This window comes from Rhinolophus sinicus, chromosome 13 (genome assembly GCF_057876585.1).
Source record: "Rhinolophus sinicus isolate RSI-liver-muscle chromosome 13, RSI-T2T, whole genome shotgun sequence".
Lineage (NCBI taxonomy): Eukaryota > Metazoa > Chordata > Mammalia > Chiroptera > Rhinolophidae > Rhinolophus > Rhinolophus sinicus.
The window spans coordinates 483335-509637 of NC_142513.1; the positions used below are offsets into that span (position 1 = coordinate 483335).

General features: G+C 59.8%; 1 protein-coding gene across 2 annotated transcripts; it reads left to right on the forward strand.

Moving 5' to 3' along the window:
* The first annotated feature begins 11284 nt into the window (after positions 1 to 11284).
* On the forward strand, positions 11285 to 24671 carry HELZ2 (helicase with zinc finger 2). Of its 2 annotated transcripts, XM_019753470.3 has the most exons (20): positions 11285 to 11381; positions 12429 to 13535; positions 13839 to 14022; positions 14104 to 14211; positions 14563 to 15080; positions 15166 to 15807; positions 16375 to 17158; positions 17374 to 17449; positions 17522 to 21239; positions 21384 to 21514; positions 21605 to 21736; positions 21811 to 21972; positions 22055 to 22202; positions 22309 to 22425; positions 22511 to 22703; positions 22822 to 22956; positions 23103 to 23321; positions 23474 to 23630; positions 23736 to 23903; positions 23986 to 24671. In XM_019753470.3, exons 2-20 carry the CDS (start codon positions 12484 to 12486, stop codon positions 24108 to 24110), a joined length of 8769 nt encoding a protein of 2922 aa, XP_019609029.3. In that variant the 5' UTR covers positions 11285 to 11381; positions 12429 to 12483; the 3' UTR covers positions 24111 to 24671. The 2 variants fall into 2 exon arrangements, with proteins under 2 accessions (XP_019609029.3, XP_088645161.1); XM_088789035.1 differs by having other exon boundaries at positions 21384 to 21736.
* The last annotated feature ends 1632 nt before the right edge of the window (positions 24672 to 26303 follow it).

Consider the following 26303-nt stretch of genomic DNA (forward strand, 5'->3'; position numbering starts at 1 on the left):
GGTCCGAGTGCCCATGGACACCCTGGAGGAGGTGGGACTGCACGGGAGGGCTGTGGGGCATGCTGGTGGGCTCCTTACTGACTGCAATGGAAGACGTGCTGGAGAAGCAGCCCACAGCACAGACGGGGGGCTTCCAGGAGGGACCCCTTGCCCCCAGCACCTGGACCAAGGGGGACAGGGACCCTGGCTCAAAGCTCACGCTTCCTCCTGCAGAGTTCCAGCCTGAAGGGTGGCCTCTAGGGTTCGGTGTGTGGGAGGCACATCAGCTTGGGCTGGACAGCGGCTGCTCAGAAGGGTCCAGAACAGCCCAGGGAAGGGAGGCCGTGGGAGCTTGAAGGCAGAGTTTGTGGGCTGCCCAGTGTAGACACACCTCTTGTCCCAGCCCTGGTCAAGGCCGCCCCTCGTGACTCAATTTTTATCCTCCAGCGATTTGCAGAAACCCATCAGAACCCGGTTCTTTGCCAATTGGAAGTGTGTTGAGGAGGGTGGAAGGGCGCCGGTGCAACCTCTTAGCACAGCCAGCAGGGGACAGAGGACCCATGCTCTGGGCACCGGCCTCGCACTACATGTCAGGTGTAGCTGGCGGGGGCTTGGGGCTTAGGAAGAGCAGCTTGTGTGCAGCAGGTGCTCACCAAATGAGTGCCCTGATGCCAAGTGTCCTCGCCAGGGAGCAGGGAGCCCGCTCCCTGGCCTTCCCTCCACATGTCCCCCAGCCTCTGCCCTCTGCTGTGGGGTCTGGTCTCCCGAATGTCCCCAGGCGCACCCTGTGGCTATGCCTGCCTCCCTCGACTTCTTGTCTCAGGAGGGGCACCACCACCCAGCCTGCCCTCAGCCCTCCAGAGAGCTCCCCTGCCTCCACTCTGTGACGTTCTGCCAGGTGGCACAGTGTCATCAGGATGGCTAAGGCCACTCACTAACCAGTCTCCCGCTTGCACACCCCTCAGCTACAGTCTGATCCGACACCTGAACCCCCAGGCCGTCCCGCAGCCCTTGCCACCTCCACCAGGATCGGGGCCTGGACACTTGACTCCCTCCAGAAGTCACGCAAGCTGTCATTCCTGTGCCCTGGAACCTCAGCAGTTCCGGTTAGTGGCCACATGTGCCTGAAAACAAGTGTGTTTTCTCTTGGCCAAGTGTGTGTCTACATTCGTCCTCCGGATCATGCTTAATGACTCGCTGGGGGTTTCTGTAGTTATTCTTTGGTCGGCTTGACTTGTGGGTTTCTGAGAGGTGAGACAGTCTCCTCCTTCTGGAGCAGTTTTAGATTCACAGCAAAAGTGAGCGGAAGGTGCAGAGACTCCCCTGTATCCCTCACCCCCTGTGCACAGCCCCCCACTGTCTGCCTCCGCACCAGATGGTGCATTTATTACAATAGATGGACCTACGTTGACACATTGTCACCCAGAGTCCACAGGTGACATTAGGGTCCCTCTCGCTGTTGGACGTTCTGTGGGTTTGGACACGTGTGATGTCATGTACCCACCATTACAGTGTCACACACAGTAGTTCACTGCCCTGAAAGTGCCCTGTGCTCCCCCGTCCATCCCCCCCCCCCCAGAACCCACTGGTCTTCACTGTCTCCTTGGTTTTGTCTTTTCCAGAAGGTCGTGTGTAGCTGGAGTCACACGGGTGCAGCCTTTTCAGATTGGCTTCTCTCGCTTAGTCATGTGCATTTAAGGTTCCTCCGTGTCTTTTCATGGCCCAGCGGCTCATTTCTTGTTAGTGCTGAGTAATATTCCACTGTCTGGATGGATGGACAGTTTGTTTATCCATCACCCACTGGAGGACATCCTGGTGGCTTCCAACTTCTGGCGATTGTGAATAAAGCTGCTGTAAACGTCCGTGTGCAAGTTTCGTGTGGACAAGCTTCCAGCTCCTTTGGGTAAATACCAAGGAGCGTGATTGCTGGATCCTAGGAGTATGTTTAGCTCTGTAAGAAGCTGCCAAACTGTCCTCCAAAGCGGCTGCACCGTTTGCTCTCCCCACAGTGACTGAGGAATCCCGTGGCTCCACGTCCCCACCGGCGTGTGGTGTCGGTGCTCTGGGTCGTGGCCGTCCTGACGGGTGCAGGGCTGTCTCGTTGCCTTAATTTGCGTTTCCCTGATGCCGAGATGGGGAGCATCTTCTGTGCTTATTTGCCATCTGTGTATCTTCTTGGGCGAGGTGTGCTCAGGTCTTTGGCCCGGTTTTTAAATCAGGTTTTTCATCTTATTATCGAGTATTAAGAGTGCTTTGTATGTTTTGGAAAACAGTCCTGAATCAGATGTGGCTTTTGCAAATATCTCTCCCACCTGTGGCTTGTCTTCTCATTCTCTCGATATTTGTGTTTCGTAGAACAAGTTTTTAATTTTAATTAAGTTCAGCGCATCCGTTTTCTCTCTCACAGATCGCACCTTTGGTGGTGTGTGTAAAAAGGCATCGCCAACCCCAAGGTCGTCTGGGTTTTTCCTGTTTTCCTCTAGGAGTTTTGTGGTTTTGCATTTTACTCTCAGGTCCGTGGTCCATTGTGAATACATTTCCGTGAAGGGTGTAAGGTCTGTGTGTGGATTCGTCTTGTTGCACGTGGGTGTCCAGTGGTTCCGGCAGCGTTTGCTGAAGAGACAGTCTTTGCTCCTTTGTCCGAGGTGAGTGGCCTGGACCGTGTGCGTCTGTTTCTGGGCTCTCCAGTCTGTCGCTGATCTGTTGCCTGTTCTTTCACCAGCACCGCGGTGTCTCGGTTACTGCAGCTTCAGACTGAGCCTGAAGCCCGGGGCGTCAGTCCTCCGACTGGCTCCTCCTTTCAGTAGTGTCAGCCGTGCTGGGTCTTCTGCCTGCTCTCCGTGTGACGGTCAGAGTCCGTGTGTCCAGGTCCGCACAGTGACGGGCTGGGGCCTGACGGCATTGCCTTGAATCTTCAGATCGGGTTGGGAGCTTTATGTGTTTTAGGGGTAGGGTATCAGGCATATACATGTTCATGGTCAGCTTCTGGGTTAGTGTTTGTGAAACAGGTGGCAACACATTTTAGTGGGTTGTGAATCCAATTAAGAAGACTGTTTTCTTAAACAAAGAGGAGCAGAATACAACAGAACAGAGTGCATCTCTTGCAGTAAAAGTAGCACTTTAGAAAACTTTAGTTTCAGAGCCCAGTCAAAAAAGTTTGAGAAACACTGTTTTCTGGTGGATTCCTTCTTTCATTAAATAGTGTTCTTTCCTGGTCCTTTTTATTTGGTGGGTTGTCTGAAATTAATGTTGCTGTGTCAGCATTTATCGATTTAGTGTTGATCTGTAGAAGCCCGGCTTATCTTTTTCCCATATTTCTAACCATATTGTGTCTTGGTGCATCTCTGGTGAGTAGCAAGTAGCAGCTGTATTATCTTTCTTTTTTCACAGTCCACTCAGTGACTCAGTCTCCCGGTCGTAACTCATGGTGACCCATGTCTCCTGCTAAGTTGTCAGATGGGCTGAGTGTTTGCGAGTTTTCTCTCCTCCCTGTTTTCCTAGTGTGGCTGACTCTGGGCTCTCTGCTGTGGTGTCTTTACAACATGTCCACAGATTCTGACACTCCTCCCACAAAAGCTGGAGTCTCGTTTCCCCCCTTGATGTGGGCTGGCTTGGTGACTCACTTTTAATGACTAGGACGTGGCAGGCGTCCTGCTGTGTGGCTCCCGGCTGGACTGGGAGCAGGTGGCTGCTTCCACCTACACTTCTCATTCTCCCGTGTCTGTCCCTGTCGGTCTCTGTGTCTGTCTCCCAACAAGCCCGCGCTGCAGCCTGAGCTGCCGTGTTGGAGAGACCAGGCAGACACAGAGCAGATGCTCGAAGCCCCCAGCCCCGGTGGAGAGAGGAGCCTCAGGTGGCCAAGCCCCTGACTCTGAGTCTTCCACTCGAGGCTGCGCACAGCTCTGCCCGCTGGTCCCTATTGAAATGACCCACAAGGCTCAGGAGTGTAATAGATGCTTGTTTCATATTTACGTGACCCATCTCGAGTTAAAGTTGTGTAATGGAGCCAGGGCCTCAGTTCACATCTTCCTTGCTGTTTGCTGCCGTCCAGCGCCATCTGCGAGAAGCTGGCCTTCCCTGCTCCTGCGCAGTGTGTGTGGGTCTGCTGGACACTGGGTTGCGCTAGAGGGATCACCCCCAGCCAGCCCGGCACCTGCCGTGCAGTAAACTTTCCAGCATCATGGATTTCCTCTTGAGCCGACAATCCTGCAGGCACAGGGTGTGAGCCAGACTGGCTGGGAGGTGACAGGACTGAGGTGACAGGAGGGAGGTGACAGGAGTGAGTCCCAGAGGCCACGAGGGTGGACTTGAACCTCTGACGTCAGGAGCTGGCCACGTCCCTGTGTTCCAGGGAGGAGACTGCCGCTCTGGCCGAGGCCCCGCCTCCTGTCCTGCTCCACCTGGAACCTGCGCTGAGCTGACCCCGCGGTGGGTGGGGGTCACGGCAGGTGCGCCATGGGTGTGGGGGACAGCTGCCCCCACGTGGTGGGGAGCGCCCATACCCTGCCTTTCCTCCATCCTGAGTGTGGCCCCCTCCCACGGGTCATTCCCTAGAGGTGCCCAAGTCCACGGGGTGGGGGAGGTGAGGAGGGGGGAACGACACCCAGAATGACAGGGCTAGAGGGCCAGCAAGAGACAGTGACACTCAGGGGACAGGGGAGGAAGCCCCCAATCCCTGACAGGTCACCTCAGGAGGGGAGGGGTCTGATCAAATTCAGGGAGGGGCTGGGTGGGCTTGTGACTCTTCCCCAGGTGGTTTGGGGACTTTCCTAAATCGTTACCAGGTCATCTCATTTCCACAACACCACACCCCCCAGCCAGCCTCCCCCCAGGGCCTGGTCTGGGGGCTCCAGGGGGTCAGAGCATGGGGAGGGGTGCACAGGTGGAGGCAGGAACCCAAGGTGCAGGCACGGACGCTACTGGGCTGTGGGGTCAGGACTGGGAGAGAGCAGGGCCGCTGCGTGGGCCTTCCCGAGGCCTTCAGAACAGGGGCCCCTTCCAGGCCCCCATGACCTCCCCATGACCTCCCCATGACCTCCCCATGGGGAAGGACCATCCCAAGTGGTCCTGTGGCTGTGCCCCTCCCCCTGCTAAGCTGGGACCCTCCCACCCTAGACTCAGTCAGTCCTCCAGGCCAGGGTGTGACCATGTGACTGGGTGGGAGGGCCCCTGGGTGGGTCCCTGGGAGGGTGGGTCATTGAGTACAGGACCTGGTAGTAAAGTTCTGCTCAGGTGAGTAGTAAGCAGAGGCTGCTAGGACCAGCTGGGAGGACCAGGCCAAGTCACCCATTTACGCCCAGACAGGAACTTCACAGCCTGCAGAAGTCCTGCTGAAGGAAGGTATTTGGGGCTTTTCCACCCATTCTGGGTGATGGTGGGGGCCGCAGAGGGGAGGGGCCAAGCCTTATCCACTGGAATATGCTGGGTGAGGAAGGCCTGGTCTTGGTGGGGATGGAGGTGGTGGCTGCATGCTTTATTTACTTTTAATTTGATATACTTTCAAACACACAGAAGTTGCAAAAATAGTGCAAAGACCTTCTACGTCTTTTTCATCTAGATTTGCCAATCACTTACATTTGGTCCCTTCTGGTTTGTCATAAACTACTTTGAAACCACCCGAGGGTAGGGTATCCTCCACCCGACACGTAAGTGGACGCTGCCCGGGAGCAGGGACTTGTCAGTTATAGAAGATGGTCATCTGCCAGGAATGCAGTAATGTTCCTGACCCCCAGGCCACCTTCGAGCTGTGCCCGTCCCTCGTCTCACACTCGTGTGATCCCAAGTCCCTGGGAAGCTGCGATGCTTCACAGCTCATGGCCCCTAGTGTCCTCCAGGCTGGCTGCCTCCTCACCCCGTCCTTCTCCGTCCTCATGACCTAGACCGTTCGAGGAGCGGGGGCTCACTGTGCAGGGTCTGTGGTGTTTCCTGGTGATGGGTTGAGGTTTTGCTGTTTTGGCTGGAACCACAGGTGGGGACCGTGCCCTCGGTGAGCCCGCCTGGGCTCAGCACGGCAGCCTGTCCTGCTCGTGAGCCCTGACCCCCTGGCCCAGGGGGCCTGGTCGGCTCTCCGCTGCAGGGTCACGGTCTTCCCTTGTCACAGGAGGTATCCCGGGAGATGCTCTGAGACCCCGTGCACATTCCATCATCATTATAACTGTGCTGGTTGCATTCAGTCTATTCCTGAACAGTTTGGAAAGGACAGCTGTGCTCCTAACCCAGAGGGATGTGGACACAGGGAGCCAGGAATACACTTGATACAGAATTGAAGGTACAAACAGGTAGAGGAAAAAAGTAACTCTCCTCCTGCCCCAGCCACAATTTACTTCTGATTTCTGTAGCTGACTTTTTGCACCTTACGTCTTTTTCAATTCTTCGTTTTTTGCTTTTTTTTTTCCCTTGTCTTTTTTTTTTTTTTTTAACTGAAGGTGCATCCTCTTTAACAAGTTGTCTTGGAAAAAACATTGCAGAATATTTGCAATGATTCCTTCCAAGTTATGGCCTGGAATAGTCCCTGGCACAGGGCAAGGGTGCCAATCAAAGAAGATGGACACCCGGCCCTAGGCCCTGGGCTCAGGCCTGCTGTCCTGGGGTGGGGGGCAGCATAGGCTGCACTTGGCACGCCAGCCTCTGCAGACTCACAGGTGGAAGGGTCTGTGCCCTGTCCCTCTGACGGGCGCTACCCCCTAACCCCCCAGTTGGCCTTTCCTGGTCCGAGAAGTGACAAATATCATCTCTGTAGTTTGCATTTACCCCAGAATGCGTTCTCACTAATTGAGAGCCTTAGCTGTGATAGGAAGTGTAATTGGGGTGTGTGTGTGTGTGTGTGTGTGTGTGTGTGTGTGGCTTTGGACTGTGGCTTTTTCCTCCATAAATAACTTTTATTTGTGTTGGGTGAACTTGTTAGTGCTGTACCGCTGAGACATGCTTAACAACTGGCTGTCCCAGAAGAAATGCAAGGATTCGTGGCGTTTGTCGACTTCATGGTGTAAGCATTTCCATCAGGACAGAGGTCAAGTCTGGCCTGAGCCATGCTGCTGCCTCAAGTCTGGCCTGAGCCATGCTGCTGCCAGGGCTGCCCCCTCCATCCTGAGATTGCCAAAAACAAACGCACACGTCCCCGCATCCCACCGTGGTTTCTGCGGGTACCTCGAGGGCTGATTGGTTCTTTTGTTAAAGCTCTGATCCAGCTGCTGTTTGATTTGCTGTCAGGTGATGGTAGACATCCCCCTGCCCATTTTTGTTTCAAGATGCTAACCAATTGTTCTACAGAATTTTTTGAATAAACCGTCTTTCTCCAGTATCTGAAGCACATCTGTCAGCAGGTATGAAATTCTTGTGTGCGTTTCAGCCTGTTTTTGGACTCCCCTCCTCCTACCTTGACATGCTTGCCCATTTCTTCTGCAGAACCACACTCTGCCAGTCGCTTTACTGTGTTTTAATGTGTGGTGCGACTAGTATCCTCCGTTCCTTTTTCTTTTCAAATTAATTGAGCTGTGACTACATGTACCATTGTATAAGTTGAAGGTGTCTACGTGTGGCTTTGATACGTTTCTAATTGATTGACACCACACTGTTAGCCAGCACGTCTGTCTCGCACACTGAACATTTCTTTTTTGTGGTGGGAACAGTTACAATCTAGTCTTAGTGACTCTAGCGTTTATAACACAGTGTTGTTGGCTGGATCCAGACTTCATGTGCCGGTGGCTAGTCTGTACCTTACGTAACATCCCAACCCCACTGTGTCTGGTACTTTGTCCTCTCTATTTTGAAGAGTTTGGCTGTTTCAGATTCCATATGCAAGCAGTATCATATGGTATTTGGCTTTTTCTCCCTGAGCATAACGCCCTCGAGGTCCATGTTGTCACAAATGGCAGGATTTCCTTCTTTCTCATGGCTGGATAGTGTGTGTGTGTGTGTGTGTGTGTGTGTGTGTGTGTGTGTAACATCTGCTTTATCCTTTCATGTGTGGACAGACAGATACTTTCCATGTCTTGGCTGTTATGGCTAATGCTGCCATGAACACGGGGGCACATACCGCCTGGAGACCCTGATTTCATGTCCTTTGGATAAACACCCAAAACGGGGATTGCTGGATTATATAGTAGTTCTATTCTTAATTTTTTGAGGCACTTTCACACTTTTCCACAGTGGCTGCACCAGTTTACATTCCCACCAACACTGTATAAGGGTTCCCTTTTCTCCACGTCCTTGCCAACACTTTTTTGTCCTTTTGATGATGGCCATTCTAGCGGGTGTGAGGTGGTATCTCACTGTGGATTTCATTTGCATTTTCCTGATGGTGAGTGGCGTTGAGCATCTCTTCAAATGCCTGTTGGCCATCTGTATGCCCTCTTTGGAGAAATGTCTCTTCAGATTTTTGCCAATTTTAAAAATTAGATTCTTTGGGTTTTGCTATTCAGTTGTATGAGTTCTTTGTATATTTCGGATATTAACCCCTCATTAGACATATGATTTGCGAAATTTTTTTTCATTCTGTAGGTTTGTCTTTTCAATTTACTGACTGTTTCCTTTGCTGTGCAGAAGCTCTTTAGTTTAATGCAGTCCCACTGGCTTATTTTCACTTTTGTCACCTGTGCTGCTGGTGTCACATGCAAGGACTCCTTGCCAAGACCAATGTCAAGGAGCTTCTCCCTGTTTTTTTTCTGGGAGTTTTATGGTTTCAGGCCTTACATTCAGTCTTTGGTCCATTTTGATTTAATTTTTGTGAGTGGTGTGAGATAGGGCCCGGTTTCATTCTCTTGCATGTGGTTATCCAGTTTTCCCAGCACCATGTGTTGAAGAGACTGTCCTTTCCTTATTGTGTCCCTGGCACCTGTATCAAAAATTAGTTGACTGTTTAAGTGTGGGCTATGTCTGCACGCTCTATTCTGTCCCCCGGCCTATGTGCCTATTTTTATGCCAGTGCCACACTGTGTTGACTACTGTAGACTTATAATATAGTTTGGAATCAGGAAGTGTGATACCTCCAGCTTTGTTCTTCTTTCTCAGGAGTGCTTTGGCTATTTGGCATCTTTTGTGATTCAAAATAAATGTTAGGATAGTTTTTCCTATGTGTATGAAGAACACCTTCCTAAAACAAATTGAGGAAGAGGTGACATCTTTAAGTAATCTTATGTCTCCTCCAAGAACGTAGCAGTTCGTTCCATTTTGCATGGTGTTCCATTGAGCCTCTCCGGGACTGTCCATTTTCTTGCATGCTTCTTCTTTTTTTTTTTTTAATTCAAGTTTATTGGGGTGACAATGGTTAGTAAATTTACATAGATTTCAGGTGTACAATCCTGTAATACATCATCTATAAATCACATTGTGTGTTCACCACCCAGAGTCAGTTCTCCTTCCATCACCATATATTTGATCCCCTTTACGCTCATCTACCACTCCCATCCCCTCTCACCCTCTGGTAACCACTAAACTATTGTCTGTGTCTATGAGTTTTTGTTTCTCGTTTGTTTGTCTTGTTCTTTTGTTGTTTTTGGTTTATATACCACATATCAGTGAAATCATATGGTTCTCTGCTTTTTCTGTCTGACTTATTTCGCTCAGCATTACAAGCTCAAGATCCATCCATGTTGTCACAAATGGTCCTATTTCATCTTTTCTTACCGCCGAATAGTATTCCATGGTGTATATATACCACAACTTCTTTATCCATTCATCTATCGAAGGGCATTTTGGTTGTTTCCATGTCTTGGCCACCGTAAACAAAGCTGCGATGAACATTGGAGCACACGTGTCTTTATGGATGTTTTCAGATTTTTGGGGTAGATACCCAGGAGAGGGATTGCTGGGTCATACATTAATTCTATTTGTCATTTTTGGAGGACCCTCCACACTGCCTTCCATAGCGGCTGCTCTTGCATGCTTCTTGTTAGGGCTCGTCTGGGGTCCTTTGTTGCTGCTGCTCGTGTTTACCAAGTGTTTACTCCTCTGTTCTGTTCAGTAACTTGCTGTTTGTCTCGAGGCTCCTGGGCTCCTGGCCCGATTATAAATGGCCTGCTCCACCTGCTTCCTGACTTAAACAGGAAGCTTCCATATTGTCCTTCCCAGCAGGATGCTGCCTGTGCCGAGATAGACGCACTTACTGTTTCAGGGACTGTGTTGATGCACCAGTTACCTAGTGCTCTGTGAGGAATGCCCCCCAAAACTTGGTGGCTTAAAAGCATAATACACATTTATTATCTCACCCACTTATTATCTCACAGTGGGGGGTGGCATGGCTGGCGGCTCAGGCTTGGGGTGTCTCGTGATGTAGTAGTCAAGCTGGGGCTGCAGTTGTCTGAAGGAGGGTCCGCTTGCAGGTGACACACACACCTGGCGATATAGGCAAGCGGCTTTGGTTCCTCCTGGCCTGGGCCTCTCCACTGGGCTGAGTGTCCTCACAAGCTGGTGGCTGCCTCCCTACAGAGCAGCGACCCAGGAGAGCAAGGCGGCAGCACGCATGACACGGCCTCAGTCATCACACCCCGTCATTTCCACCAGGTCTGTTGGTTACACAGCTCGGTCCTTTTCAGGGCTCAAGGGGACCATACCAGGACGTGAATCCGTGAATCGGGGAGGTGGGGACCACTGGGATCAGGTGTGTGACCGTGGGGGTTGGGTGCTTTGTTATCAGGGAGCCGCTGAGCCTTTGCCAGTGACCAGGGTGCATCTGTTTTCTCAAGTGGGGCTGAGGGTGGTGTCTGCACAGGGGGACCCAATGCAATTAAGCTGCAAAACACTCCCCGCTTGCTCGTCCTACAGTGAAGAATTGAGACCTTCCCTCACTCTTTTCTAAGCCCTGGGGCAGCCCAGACACCCTCCCTGCGTTTTAAGGGCTGGATATATTACAGCCTCCCCAGGTAAGAAGACAGACCCCAGGTATGGCCCTCCGCAGGTGAGAGGGCAGGTCCCCTGGGACCCAGGCTGGCTGGTGCATTTTAGGGGGTGGGGCTGTTTTGGTGGGGGCCGCCCCCAGCTCCAGCCCCTCCCCCCTCCCAGCATGCTCTCCCTCCACATCAAGCACCCTCCTGCACGGACCCCGAGTCCGCTGAGGACTGCGCGGGTGGCAGAGCAGCCCTGCGGGTCGGTCCACACTCCCCGGAGGAAAGGGGTGCTGCGGCCACCCCATCCCGCCACGCTGGTCACACCTTCTCGCCATGCTCTGGTTTCCAGGCAAATTGCCCAGGGTCGCGCGCTCCAGCATCTGGGAGCCTGGGCGCCGGTTCGAATCCCGCGGGCGCTGGTGGTGCGGGACGGGCGGGGACCGCTGTGGTTCGGGGCGGCGCCGGGAGGGGGGCGGGGCGGGGGCAGTGAGGTAATTTCCGTGCTCGGGCGTCAGAGGTTTGAGTCACCCCCGGGGCAGAATCGAAAGTGATCGCGCGGCGGGCGCGGCCGAATGGGGGGTAAGCACGGGGATGCGGGGTCTCGATGTGGGTGGCAGCTGCCAGCGCCCCCTCCCTACAGTCAGGGCCTCAGTGGGACCCGGGCGGGCTCCAGGGAGAGGAGGGGGCTGCGGCTCCCGGCTGCAGGCGGTGCTAGTCGAGTAGGGGGCTGGTGCCCAGGGACCCCCACCAAGGCGCAGCCGCTGGGCCAGCAGCCTGGGGTGCTGACTCAGCGCTGGGCTTCCCCTCGGGTCGCCCTGCAGCCTCACCACCCTGACCCCCGCCCGCCCCTGGGAGGGGGCAACCTCTGGACCCCAAGTTCCCAACCCTTTAGCGTTGTCCTCAGCGGCTGCAGCTGCTCCTGTCTCTGAACACCCATGGGGTTTGGGGACCTCTTCCCGGTCTCGGCCTGGAGGGGACTCCAGTTCTCACTTAGGAGGAATCAGGCTTTCCACTCAGGGTTGACCTCAGATCATTTCCTTTTTACACATCTTTGTGTCGCCCTCGAAGTTTCTCTTGAAAGTTTCCTTTAGAGGAAACTGGCAGTGTTTGCAGAAGCCAGTTCCCCCTTCTGGGCCCAGCTGGCTGGGGAACCCCCAGAGGCACCGCCTGGGCAGGGCCCCTCTGTGCAAGGTTCTGATGCTGTGTTCTCTGGGCATCCCCACTGCTCCCATGGGAGGCAAATAGTCCCTGTCCAAACAGGCGTGGGTGGGGTGCACCGTCCCCAGGAGCCAACTGTCCCTTCACAGACTGGGGGGTGCTGGGGGAGCCCTGAGAGTCCCGGGGCCTCCAGGGCTCCTGTTGCCAGGGCAACCTCACAGCCAGCTGGCTGCGTTTGAGAGGGGCCCAGAGACCCTTCAGAAGGGGAGGGGTCTGGGCTGGGTCAAGGTCAGTGGGGCCTCCTTGGACCTAATCACTCATCCTCTCCTGTCCTGTGAGGAGAAATCTCCTGCTGCTCCACTTCCTCGGCCCCTTGCTGAGAGAGAGGCAGTGTCTGAGCCCCCACCTGGAGGTGGCAGCCCTCCTGGCCTCAGGGCCTGACCTTGCTCTCTCTGCTTCCCGTCCCAGACTTCTCTTCCAGGGTGCACGGCTCCAGAGGACCCGCTGAACCTGTGAGCCTCAAATGCCACCCCGCAGAGTCAGGCCAGCATCGGAGATGGCGTCCCCCAGGTCTGGCCCATCGCCCAGCGGCGCCACAGCCACCCAGGAGCCAATTCTGGCCAAACTGTGCGCCCGGCTGGATCTGTCTCTGGGCTGCTCCCGCTGTGCACAGCGCCTCAACGAGAGCACCTACGTCCTGCGTGCAGTGGAGCACAGCTGCACCCACGAGATCCTGCTGGCTCGCTTCAAGCAATCCGCCAAGAGCAGGGTCTGGCGCAAGGTGGACCCAAGGCCCAGCTTCCCACGGCCCCTCCGCTACCAGGTCTGCCGCTACTACCGCCCAGGCCAGGGCTGCCGCCGGCACCACAACCGGTGCACCTTTGCCCGCAGCCCTGAGGAGGCGCTGGTCTGGACCTTTGAGCGCGAACACAACGTCCGCCGCCTGCGGCTGAAGGCTGCGGTGCAGGGTGGCAGGGCCCAGGGCGGGCTGCATGGCCCTGCAGGTGCCATCCTCACGGAGTTTGGTGGCCACTTCCAGCTGCTCTGCTCCCACTGCTTCCGGCACTGCCCTCCCCGCCTCTGCCCTGTGGACCCCCAGGGCCGGTGCCCCAAGCACGGAGCCTGCCCCTCGCTCCTGACCCATGTGAGCTCCGAGGGCCGTCGCAAGCAGCAGGTCACAGAGGTGCGGCCACGGCCCCCGTACGGCCGGAGGCTGGCCTATTGCATGTTCGTGGAGCGCGGGCGGCCATGCCGGCATGGAGTGTCCCGCTGCCAGTACGCACACAGTGCCGTGGAGATGGCAGTGTGGGAGGCTGAGCAGCTGGGTGGGTTCCAGCGGGGGGACCTGCTCACACCCCCAGCCCCCAGGGGAGACAGGCACACAGCCCGCCACGGCCAGACCCCCAGAGTCCAGCTGTACTGCCACGCCTGCCTGGTCACCTGCCACTCCCAGGAGGCCTTTGAGAACCACTGCTCATCTGTGGAGCACGCACAGATGGTGGTCTTGGACCAGGCTGTGTCCTGGGAGCACAGAAGCCCGCCCACAGGGCTCTCCACCTTCGAGCTCTGCCCCAGGTAAGGACAGTGAGGCAGGGCTTGGGGATGGAGAATGAACCCACCTTTAGCTACAAGCAGGGGTTCCCTGTCCTCTCTTTGTGACCACCTGGCACCTCGTGCGTCTTGGGGAAGGTGGGGGGAAGCTGGTCCCAAGCCGCTCGTGTCAACCTTGTCTTGCGGGCACAGGAGTGGACAGGACGGAGCAGGTCCCGCCAGTGCCCTGCTCCCGGCCTGGAATGTGTTCCTGCCCACCCCCCATAGGCCTGTTTTGGGCTGAGGGTGCCTCACCCTGCATGGCCTGCTGGCCTCCCTTACCCCCAGGCCTGACCTCTGTGAGTATGGGGATGTCTGCACCAAGGCACACTCAGAGCAGGAGCTGCAGGAGTGGACACAACGCGTGCAGACGGTAAAGCTGCGGGAGCAGGAGGCCTGGCGGGAGGGGCTGGTGCCCTACAAGGCGCGGCTGCTGGACGAGTACCAGCGCAGCAGCACCGAAGTCCTGGTGGTGAGTGGGGCCTCGTGAGTGGGTGGGGGCAGGGCAGGCAGGGGCCAGGGCCCCTGACGACAGCCTGGCTTCCCTGTGCAGCTGGCTGAGAATGTCGATGGCGTCTCCATCACCTGCAGCCAGCCCCTGATGCATCAGGCGCAGGAGAAGAACACTGAGCACAGCTGGACATTCGTTATTCACTCTGAGGTGAGGGGCAGCATAGCTGCGAGACAGCTGGAGCCACTGCCCTGCACAGCCTCCCCATGTGTGCGTGCGTGTGTGCACGTGTGCATGTGTGTGTGCGTCGTCTTCCCGTACCCTCTGCCTTGCTGTGTCTGGCAGAGCACCCCATGCTGCACGCTCACCTCACTCAGCGTCCGTGGGGCCTACGCAGGCTCTGTGACCCCATCTTGCAGAGGCAACCATTGAGGTTCAGAGAAGCTGAGCGCTCTGGTGGGGTCACAGCCGGGAATTGAAGTGGGGCAGGGCCGTGTGTTAGTCGGGACCCCAATGGGTGGGCTGGCGCCCGGGGTCACTCACCATCCAGTTTCTCCCCAGGAGCCCCTGCAACATGTGGCCCTGCTCAAGCAGGAGCCGGGAGCAGCCTTCTCACTGGTGGTCCCCCGCCTCCCTCCGGGCCAGCTGTACGCGCAGGGGGAACGCTTCTGCGTGCCCGACCACCCCACCGAGTTCCGGGTGGGGGTGTGCGTGCAGAGCGCCTCCTTTGGCACCTTCGAGCAGTGGGTGGTCTTCGACTTTGGCCGCCGGCCGGTGCTGCTGCGGAAGCTGAAGCTGCAGCTGGGCCAGGTGCACTGCCCCGGGCTCTCTGGGACACCGGCGCCCGGCCACCGTGAGGAGCTGGAGCGTTGGCACACTGGCAACCGCCATGTGGTGCCTGGCGTGGAGCGCACGGCGGAGCAGGCAGCCCTGATGGCCAAGTACAAGGTGCCAGCCCTGGCCCTTGAGTTCCGGCGCAGCGGCCCGGCCCCGGGGCCCCTGTCCCACACCAACTACCGGCAGAGGATGCACCAGTTCCTCTACGAGGAGGAGGCTGCCCAGCAAGAGCTGGTGGCCAAGTGAGCAGGGGCCGGCGGGCGGGCAGGGCTGCAGGGCCGGCTGCAGAGCTCCGGCCTGGGTCAGCTGAGCCATGTCCCCCACCAGGTTGAACCTCCGGGGCGCTGTGTCCCTGAAGACGGCCCTGCAGACACCAGCCCTTGGCATGCTCTTCCCGCCGCCAGGAGCCCTGTATGCCGAGGTCCCCATCCCCTCCTCCCTGACACCTGACACAGACCAGGGCTTCCTGCTGAGCCGGGCGGTCAGCACGGCCCTCGTGGCCCCCGTGCCCGCCCCTGACCACACGGTGTTCGAGGTGCAGCTGGAGACCCGGGCCAGCTCCGAGCAGGCACGGTGGCTGTTGCTGCCCGCGCACTGCTGTGAGGCCCTGGGGCTGCAGCCCGAGGCCAGCCCTGTGCTGGAGGTGCAGTTCCAGATTGACCCGCTGACATTCCGCCTCTGGCACCAGGCAGTGGATGCGCTGCCCCATGAGCGACTGGTGGTGCCCGACCTGTCTGCCTGTGCCCTGCCCCGCCCCCGGCCCAGCCCGCCAGCGCTGCAGGGCAACCGCAAGCAGAAGCTGGCCGTGGAGTTCATCGCGGGCGGCAGCCCTGGGGGCAGGCAGCCCGTGGCGCCGCTGCTCATCTACGGCCCCTTCGGGACAGGCAAGACCTACACACTGGCCATGGCCTCCCTGGAGGTCATCCGACAGCCCCACACCAAGGTGCTCATCTGCACGCACACCAACAGGTGAGCCCGCAGCCGCTGCTGCCTGGGCCCAGCTGAGCTGCTGTGGTGGTGTCACCCCAAAAGAAGAAAGGGGACCTGGGGTCTGGGGCTCTGGCTGCTTCCTAGGTTCCCTACAGGGCCGGGAGGCTGGTGCTAGAGCAGATGTCTCAGGGCTGCCTGGCCGGTGGTGGAGTGAGCCCAAGCTGGGCACACTGGGCCCATGGTGCGTCCCTGGGTGAGTCCCAGTCACTGATCCTTGGGACTCTCCCTGACAGCCAGTGAGTCTGGACTGAAAGGGCCAGGGGACGTGTGTGCTTAGGCCTGGTGCAGAGTGCCGTGTGGGAGGGGGGCTGTGCGTGTCCCCGCCGGGCTCTGGGCGGGGTGGAGTGGGGGGGTGCATGTGGCCTGAATCCCTAGCACTTCCCGGGCCAGGATTTGCCCTTGTTCTTAAGAGAACGCAGATCTACGCTCTGGGGGCTTGGACATGGGTCTGTAGCCTCCTTTGAACTCCCAGCATTGGCAGGGCTGGGCACACAGTATGCGCTTTCGCACAAGCCGCCAAGGCCCCATGTGCCCTCTCCCCCTCAGCGCGGCCGACATCTACATCCAGGAGCACTTCCACAGCTACGTGAGCAGCGGCCACCCGGAGGCCAGGCCGCTGCGGGTGATGTACACCGACCGCCCACCAAGCCAGACAGACGCAGCCACGCTGCGCTACTGCTGCCTGACCGAGGACCTCCGGGCCTTCCGCCCACCCACGCGCGCGGAGCTGGAGCAGCACCGCATTGTGGTAACCACCACGTCACAGGCCCGTGAGCTTGGGGTGCCCGCCGGCTTCTTCTCACACATTCTCATCGACGAGGCCGCCCAGATGCTGGAGTGCGAGGCCCTCACCCCGCTGCGCTATGCCCCGCTGGGCACTCGGGTGGTGCTGGCCGGCGACCACATGCAGGTCACGCCCCGGCTGTTCAGCGTGGCCCCGGGCCGGACGGCCGGGCACACGCTGCTGCACCGCCTGTTCCAACACTACCAGCAGCAGGCACACAAGGTGGCCCAGTGCAGCCGCATCATCTTTCATGAGAACTACCGCTCCACCGAGGTCATTGTCGCCTTCGTGTCACGCCACTTCTATGTGGCCAGGGGCACCCCCATCCACGCCAGTGGCAAGGTCCCGCGACACCCCCGGCGCTACCCGCTCATGTTCTGTCACGTGGCCGGCAGCCCCGAGCGCGACATGTCGATGACATCGTGGCTCAACGCGGCCGAGGTCGTCCAGGTCATCGAGCAGGTGCAGGAGATCTACAACACCTGGCCCCACTGCTGGGGCGGCCGGGAGCAGAGGCACATCTGCGTCGTGTCCCATGGTGCCCAGGTAAGGCTGCCGCCCAGACAGCTCCTCCCCAGCCCCCAGTCTGGGGTCTGGGGGCCTATGCCCCCGGCTGGGCCTCCTCGCCTCGGTTTCCCCGTCTGTAAGAGGGGCCCAGGGTGATGTGCACGTGAGCTGTGTGCTGGCACCAAGGGTGGCTGTCGTGGGGCCCTCACCGCGCACCGACCGCTCACGGGCCCAACCGGGTCCTGTGTCTCTAGGTGAGCGCGCTGAGGCAGGAGCTGAGGAGGAGAAACCTGGGCCAGGTGTCTGTGGGCAGCTTTGAGATCCTGCCAGGTGGGTGATGGGTGGTGGGTAGGGCGGGGCTAGCCCCGGGCACACGCGCAGCCTGACCACACCCCCTTGCAGGACGGGAGTTCCGGGTGGTGCTGCTCAGCGCAGTGCACAGCTGGCACAGCCTGCGGAGCCCAGGGGCACCCGGCCTGGAGTTCTTCACAGATGCCCGGGTGCTCAACACAGTCATGACCCGCGCCCAGTCCCAGGTGGTAGCCGTAGGTGACGCCATGGCCCTCTGCTCCTTTGGGGACTGCAGCAAGCTCTGGAAGAGCTTCATTCGTGAGTGTGTGCAGCATCGCAGTGTCTGCCCCGAGAGCCTGTCACTGGAGCAGATCGAGCAGGGTGTGGTTCAGAGGCAGCGCTGGGCCCGCTGCCTGCAGCCTGCGGCCCCACCAGCAGAGAGAGCTGTGGCAGTGGTGGCCGGGGACATTGGCCCAGAGGAGGGGAAGGCAGGGGACGCAGCCACAGAGCACGCAGCGGTGGCGCAGGTGGAGCCAGAGGCCGTGGCCAAGGGGAGTGCAGTCCCGCCCCAGACCTCGGAGGCAGGAGACGAGGCCACACAGAAAGCAGAGGTCATGGGGTACCCAGCAGTCGGGGACGTGGCATCAGCAGGCAACTCGGCGGCCACAGAGAATGACGACCCCGGGGACCCCGAGGACGCTGAGTCTGACTTCTGGCCCTCTGACTGGGAGCTGAACACCGATGACCCCATCCTGCAGGAGCTCCTGGATGAGAGCCAGAACGTGACCGTGACCGTCAGGGAGGATGGGCTGCTGGATACCGTTGCCAGTCCTGCATCCCCACAGCAGGCCCGGCAGTACGTGTCCCTGCCGCGGGCCACACTGCGCCACCTGCTGCGCCTGGAGCCAGAGAGGCACCACCGGTGCACCTTCATGCAGGAGACCTTCGAGCGGGCTACGGCCGTCCCGTTGGACGACGCGGGCCCCGGCCCCATCCTGGTCAGGGGCCGCTTGCACTGCGGGATGGCCTTCACCGGGGATGAGGTGGTGGTCCAGGTCCTTGGTGGTGACAAGGGTCCTGCCGGGCGGCCTCAAGGCCGTGTGCTGGGTGTGCTCAAGCGGAGGAGCCAAGAGCTGGCGTTCGTGTGCCGCATGGACGAGTGGGACCCGCGTATCATGACCCCCATCGATGTCTCCGTGACCAAGATCTTCGTGGCTGATCTGAAGGACCCGCAGCGGGTGCCCGTGCACCGTCTCCAGAGGGGCCGCCTTCAGCGGGTGACAGAGGAGCGGCTCCCTGCCCAGGCCTGGCGCCGCCGGCTATTCTGGGTGCGCGTCGTCCTGTGGCGGGAGCGCTTCTACTACCCGTTGGGCATCGTGCTAGAGGTGCTGCCTGAGGCCAGCACCTGGGAGCAGGGCCTACGCATCCTGGACCTCGAGTACGGACTGCGGGAACCCTCGCCGGACCCGGCCGTGGTCTCCAAGGTACTGCAGAAGTACCACGCCGAACTGGGCCGTGCGCCCAGCTGCCGGGAGGACTGCCGTGGCTTCTTGACCTTCACCGTGGACCCCCAGGGTGCCCTCTGTCTGGACGACGCCCTTGGCGTCCGGGACCTGGGCCCCAGGTACGAGGTGGCCGTGCACATTGCCGATGTGGCCAGCCTCGTGCCGAGGGACGGGCCGCTGGACGTGGAGGCCCGCAGGCAGGGCACCGCATACTATGCCTGCGACCGGGAGCCGACGCCCATGCTGCCGGCCGGCCTCTGCCAGGACATTCTCAGCCTCCTGCCCGGCCAGGACCGCCTGGCCATCTCCCTCTTCCTCACCTTCGAGAAGGGCAGTGACCAGCTCAAGAGCCTGCGCTTTGCACCCTCCGTGATCCACTCCAACCGCCAGCTGTCCTATGAGGAGGCTGAGCAGGTGATCAGGGAGCATCCGGGGGCCGGCCTAGAGCTGCCGGAACACCTGGACTCTGTGGATGCCTGCGTGGTGGCCGCATGCCACTTCGCCCATGTGCTGCGCCAGCGTCGCCTGCAGTCTGCCTGCTACTATGAGCAGCCGGATGAGGACAGCAAGCTAGGCTTCCGTGCAGCCCACGCCATGGTCAAAGAGTACATGATCCAGTTCAACAGACTGGTGGCCGAGTTCCTGGTGGGCAGCGAGCGTACCCAGACGGTCACGCCACTGCGGAGGCAGCCCACGCCCAGCAGCCGCCAGCTCGAAGCCCTGAGTGAGAAGCACGGGCAACTGGTGCCCCTGTCACTGCGCCTGCGCCAGCACCTGCATGGCCGCAACCGCCCTGTCCCGCAGCTTCACCTACTGGTCACGCTTTGGAGGCATGTCCAGCATGCAGCCCACGCAGAGGATGCCGTCCGGTTGGTGGACCTCATCACCACGGACGACATGCACCCCTCACTGGCTCCCGTGGGCCTGGACTTCCGCAAAGCCCTGGGCCGCTCCACCTTCAGCCGCTCCAGCCAGGGCGATCAGCAGCCGGCCAACCACTACTCACTGCAGGTGGACTGGTACACCTGGGCCAGCTCGCCCCTCCGCAGGTACCTGGACCTGGTGCTGCAGCGGCAAATCCTGCTGGCTCTGGGCCAGGGGGGCCCCTCCTATTCTGCTAGGGACATTGACGGGCTATGCCATGACTTCAACCGCCAGAACTTGCGTGCCCAGAGCTACCAACGCCAGGCCCGCAGCCTGCACGTGGCCACGCGGCTCAAGGCCCAGCCACGTAACAAACTGGGCTTCACAGTGGACGTGGAGGAGGGCGCCCGCTGCTTCAAGCTCTTGTTCCCGGCCAACCGTGAGACCCTGCCCGACCCCTGCCCGGTGTACTTCCGCTTCCTGCAGCTGGCTGAGCACCCCCACAGCCTGGCAAGCCGACCCGGCCTGCAGCTGGTGTGGCGGCGCCGCATTTACTCAGTGCAACTGAATGGGCCGTGCCCCCCACTGCCCGGTGCCCTGCTTGACCCGCACACTCTGCCCATGGATTCTGCCCTATGGCAGCAGCTGCTGGAGCTGGTGGAGGAGCAGCGGTGGCCGGAGGCGGCGGCCCTTGTGCGGGGGTGGGGCACGGTGGAGCCGCCCGGGCGGGAGGTGGGGCGGGTGGTGCGCAGCCGCTGTGGCCACTTCATGGAGGTGACCCGGGAGCTGGGCAGTGGGGACGTGCTGCAGGTGCAGCTCAGTGCCACCCTGCAGCGGGGTATCCTCGCACCAACCCTGCAGCTGTGGACTGTGGTGCCTGGTGTCAGCCTCTGCCTGGAGCACGTGGAGCGGCCAGGCGACTGCTTCTCAGGCCACACGCCCCAGGCGGGGCAGGACCGCTGTGGCAGCGTGGAAGACTACTCCCGCGTGTGGGCACCGTTCTGCTCCTTGGAGGCGGCCACCAACACGGTGGCCGAGAACGACTCCATCACGCTGCAGCACGTGACTGTGACCTGGGATGCAGAGCGCACGACCCCTGGGCAGCTACAGGGCACCTTCCGCCTGGAGGCCGCCTTTCTCCGCGAGCACTGCATTGACATCAGCTGGGCACACTGCTACCTCTGCATCCGGCTCGAGGGGCTGCCAGCCCTCGCCGCCACTGCAGCCCACGGGCCCAGCAGCCTCGGGCCTGTCCTTAGCATTGACCCCGACACGTACACCTGGGTGGCCCACGGGCTGACGGAGGACTGGGACTCAAATCCAAAGGAGGGCCGGCAAGAGGCCCCCAAACAAGTGCATTTCTTCATTCAACACATGGCCATGGAGAAGGTTCCGGAAGAGGTGCTGAGGCCTGGCGCCCAATTCACCATTGAAGTGCTGCCCAAGCAGCTTCCCGACCTGTGAGTGGCTTCCATGGGGTGGACAGGGAGTGTGAGAAGTCCGGGCTTCCTCTTCTGGGAGGGGGTGGCTCACGGGGCAGCAGCCCCTCCCCGGGAGGGTCCTGTTGGTGTTGCAATGTCCATCTTCACCCCACCTGCCCCCAGCCGCAAGGAAGAAGCCGTGCGTGAGCTGGAGAATTCGTCCCCGCTGGTAATCAGCATTGCCCTGGGCCGCGCGCTCCCCCTGCCCCGCCACCCTCCACGCCACCCAGCTGGCCAGCAGCCCCTCTGCAGAGGTAGGTGGCACCCTCCGGCATCTCGGGCCCCTGCCTTCCACCTGGCTCTGCCCTGCACCAGAGCTCAGGGAGGCCTGGCCTCTCCCTCAGGCGCCCCCCACAGGTTCCTGGAGCGGCAGACCTTTGACATCCCTGGAGGCCGCCACAAGCTGAACCCCAGCCAGACCGGGGCCGTCAGAGAGGCTCTGAGGAAGCAGTTCACCGTCATCCAGGGCCCACCAGGTAGGGCCACATTGGGGGTGGGGGCGTGCAGGCAGGCCGGTGGGAGCTCTGTCCACCCCGTTCTCTGCCCACAGGCACGGGGAAGACGGTGGTGGGCTTCCACATAGTATTCTGGTTTCACAAGTTGAATGAGGAGCAAGGGCTGGCCCGCGGCCCCCCCAGCAGGGAGAAGACGCTGGGGGGACCCTGCATCTTGTACTGTGGCCCCTCCAACAAGTCGGTGGACGTCCTGGCAGGTGCACTGGGTCGGCCATGTGGGGGCTCTGCCTGGGGGTGCTGGGCCCAGCAGACAGTGTCTCACGCTCCGACTGCCCCCAGGACTGCTCCTGAGCAAGAGAGCGGAGCTGAAGCCCCTTCGCGTGTACAGCGAGCAAGCTGAGGCCACCGAGTTCCCGGTGCCGGGCGTGGGCAGCAGGGGACTGTTCAAGAAGAGCCCTGGGGAGGGGAGGCCCAACCAGAGCCTCAGGTGCGGCCTCTCAGCTGTGCGTCCATGTGTCTGTGTTTGGGAGGAGGTGAGAGGACTGAGCCTGGGCAGGGGGCAACACGGCTTCACAGAGGTCTCCCCCCACCAGGAGCATCAGCCTGCACCACCGGATCCGGCAGGCCTCCAACCCCTACGCCACAGAAATTAAGGCTTTTGACGCCCGGCTGCAGAAAGGGGAGGTCTTCTCGAAGGAGGACCTCAACTCGTGAGTGGCCGGGGCCATGGAGCTGTGTCCTGGCATGCGGGGGGGGGGGGGGGGGGCCTGGGTGACCAGATGGCATCCCCTACAGGTATAAGAAGATCCTGGGGAAGGCCCGGAAGTTCGAGCTAGACCAGCACAGCGTCATCTTGTGCACATGCTCGTGTGCGGCCTCAGCCACGCTCAAGAACCTGGATGTCCGGCAAATCCTCGTGGACGAGGCGGGCATGGCCACGGAGCCTGAGACCCTCATCCCCTTGGTGAACTTCTCTCAGGCTGAGAAGGTCGCTGGGTGTGGCCTCACCCCTGGGGTGCAGGGAGCGCACAGAGGGCAGCGGCGTGGAGGGGTGGTGACGGCCGTGGGCCTGGGGCTGTCAGGACCGAGTCTGTCTATCCCTCCAGGTGGTTCTCCTTGGGGATCACAAGCAGCTGCGACCTGTGGTTAAGAACGAGCACCTGCAGAGCCTGGGGCTGGACCGCTCTCTCTTCGAGAGGTACCACAGGGACGCCTACATGCTGGACACACAGTACCGCATGGTGAGCCGTCCCAGCCCAGCACCGCTCCTGAGCCGGGCATGCCAGAGCTGTGGCGGCCTGCTCCCCAGCCTCCTACGTCCAGCCTGGCCTCCTGGGGCCACAGCAGGGACAGGTGGCCTGTCCCTGGCTTATGTCCTTCCTTGCAGCACGAGGGCATCTGTGCCTTCCCCTCCATGGAGTTCTACCAGAAGAAGCTGAAGACCTGGCAGGGCCTGAGGCGGCCGCCCAGCGTCCTAGGCCATGCCACAAAGGAGAGCTGCTGTGTCATCTTTGGTCACGTGCATGGCCACGAGCAGAGCCTGCTGGTGTCCACAGATGAAGGGCATGAGAACTCCAAGGCCAACCAGGAGGAGGTGAAAGAGGTGGTGAGTGTCAGGCGGACCCTTCTGGTGCCCCTTGGTCAAGGAGGGCATCCTGGAGGAGGTGGCGGAGGAGTTGAAGGAACAGGGGAGGCCCTGGAACCCAGGGTGGGAGCGGCATCAGAGCCGTCGTTGCCAGCCCCCTCTCGGCTCCTCAGGTCCGCATCGCCAAACAGCTGACCCTGGACAGGACGGTGGACCCCAAGGACATTGCCATTCTCACGCCCTACAATGCACAGGCCTCCGAGATCAACAGGAAACTTGCACAGGAGGGTGTCACCGGAGTGACAGTGTGCTCCATCACCAAGAGCCAGGGTGAGACTGGCTCTGGGGCAGGGCTCTGGGTGGCGAGTCAGGAGGGTGGGCGCCAGCGGCAGGGTGAGCGGCCCCGTCCTGGGCCTCACCGTGCCTGCCCCCCAGGGAGCGAGTGGCGCTACGTGCTGCTGAGCACCGTCCGCTCGTGCCCGGAGAACGGCTTGGACCAGCGGCCGACTAAGGGCTGGCTGAAGAGGTTCCTGGGCTTCATCGTGGACCCCAACCAAATGAACGTGGCCATCACCCGGGCCCAGGAGGGGCTCTGCCTCATCGGTGAGGGCTGCTCCCTCGCCTCGGGGGTGGGGGGAGGCTGCTGGCGGCGGGCCGGGGGCGGCCACTGAGTCCTCTCTCACAGGGGACCACCTGCTCCTGCGCTGCTGCCCGCTGTGGCGCCGGCTCGTGGACTTCTGCGAGGCCCAGGGAAACCTCGTACCTGCCAGCCAGGTGCAGGTCCGGAGGAGGCCAGCTGTGTCGTTGTGAAAGCTCCTCACTTGTCCACTGCCCTCAAGCTGCCCGACAGCTAGGAGAAGTCCCACACGGTTCCGTGCTGGCTGCCTCGGCAAGTCCCCCTCTGCAGAATCCCATGTGCCTTCAGTGGTCACTGCCAGCCACCGTCCAGCCACCTCCTGGCCACCCTTGCCTGCCGAATGGGCGGGGGTTGTGGCAGCTGGCCATGGTGCTGCACAATAACCAGCTTCTGGAGTCAGCTTGTGCCCGGCGGGGAGCAGGCCAGGTGCCACCCTGCCGCCGTGTACATGAACATGAACTTAGGAGGGAGGGGAGAGGGTCCGTGGATGCCGCCCCTCCCTGCTGACCTGCTTTTGCTGCCACATTGGTAACAGAGCATGTCGGGGTGGGGGTGGAGACCCCGGGACCAACGGGACACCTTCTGGTGTCGCTGGGAAGGGTTGGAGTCAGGAAGGAAACCCCACTGGGGCTGCACTTTGTCCTTTGGATGCCATCCCGATGACTGTGGGTGACAGCCATGAAACAACTTTCTTTTCTATTTTTAAATAAACCAAAAGTCACTGTCTTTTTTACTGCAACAGGGTCCTCAGCCCAGACTCAAGGCAGAGGCTTTCCTGGAAGTGAGGGCCTTTTCTTTGCCATCACTGCCCTGTGTCCCTCAGGTGCCACCCAGGCTGGCAGGGGAAAGGCAGATGGGAACCAGGGCCACAGAGCCTTGCCAGGACCCGCCCCTCCTGGCCGTGCAGTGTGTGCAGTACTCCCACGGGCATGCGGGGGCGCTGGGATCGCGGCCGCTCCAAGACAGGCTGTCTTGTGCTTCTGACCTGGGCCCCGCATCCCCCAGGCCTGCAGGGCTGGGACCCTTCACCTGCCCCTCAGGGTACATCTGCCCTGTTTCCATATCTGCCCATCCCACCCTGAGGTATCTCTGACCCCGCGTTTTAGTGCAATTCACTGTCCCCACAGGCTGGGGGATGCTGCAAACATTGTTTACACCAGGGTGGGGGGGGGGGCTTGCCCCAACCTGTGGCAGGGACGTTCTGTGTCTGTCTGATTCTAATGCTTTCTACAAATTTCTACATTCCAATTTTGTATCTGTTGCAGTCTTCTATGATTCAACATTAATTTTATTATAAAGACTGCTTTCAATGCTTTCTCTGTGTGTTCTTGAGGTCTGGGGGGGGGGGGCACAGAGGGTGGCCCTTCCTCTTGCTTTGTGTTGCAAAGTGGTTGTTGAGGCTGACAAGCCTGTTGTAGCAGATGCTGGATGGGGAACATGCCGAGGGGACCAGGGCTCCACATCTGAGGACGCAGCCGGTAGGCTGACGGTCAACTGCCAGGACAAAGAAAGCTGGGTGGGAGGCTGGCTTGGTGACAATGGGCCACAGCTGGTGAACTGTGTCCAGGTGCTGCAGGCGTGCCCAACCCACTGAACTCTGACCCTAGGAGGCTGGCCCCAAGTCTAAGTCCAAAGTCCCCAAGGCTGTCAGCAGATCCGTGCCATCCGGGTCTGAAATGATTCCCCAGGACTCTTTGGGACAGCACACCCCCCTGCAGGCCGGCTGACCTGGGCTATTCAACATCTGCTGGTTTGTGGCTGAGCCCCCAATGCCTCCAAAGCCACCAGCTGGACAGAGGAAGGCATAGCTGGGCCCTGGCCTCTCTAAGTGGCAGCAGGGGTCTCAGATAGGTCAGGAGGTCACAGAGAACAGAGAGACATTATAGGGAAAAAGGGGTCCCCAGGGCCACGTGTCCTGTGTGTTCACTATTGGTCTGGAGTGAGCCGGATGGCCCTACCTGGAAGAGCAGGTGTATTCTAGGGCAGCCACAGAAGCATTCAGAAACTTGACCATTATCTTGTGAAAAGGCTTGAATAGAGGAGAAGCAGGCGCCTGAGGCAGAGTCGGTACCATATCAACCTGGAGTCAGGGAGGGCTTCCTGCAGGAAGGGGTGTTAAAGCCCGGAAGGCACATGGGGTGGCAGGGAGCAGAGCTGGACTGAAGGAGGGCAGCTGAGCACAGGTGGCCGCTGGAGAAGCAGGTGAGTCTCAGGACAGTGAGGCAGGTGAGCTGGGGTGGGGCGGGTACAGCCCAATGCTCGGCCTAGGCCAAATCAGGAAGCGAGCCTCAAAGCTGCTCCTAGAAGGGGACCTGTGTGGCCCCACGGTGGCCTGTGGTCAGCTGCCATTCTGGGTGAGGGTGTGA

Excerpts from the sequence above, each read along its gene's own strand:
- HELZ2 (XM_088789035.1), top strand. The coding sequence starts at position 12,484 with ATGCCACCCCGCAGAGTCAGGCCAGCATCGGAGATGGCGTCCCCCAGG. Across the intron at positions 15,808-16,374 it reads ATCTGCACGCACACCAACAG|CGCGGCCGACATCTACATCC; the intron begins GTGAGCCCGCAG and ends TCTCCCCCTCAG. Across the intron at positions 17,450-17,521 it reads CAGCTTTGAGATCCTGCCAG|GACGGGAGTTCCGGGTGGTG; the intron begins GTGGGTGATGGG and ends ACCCCCTTGCAG.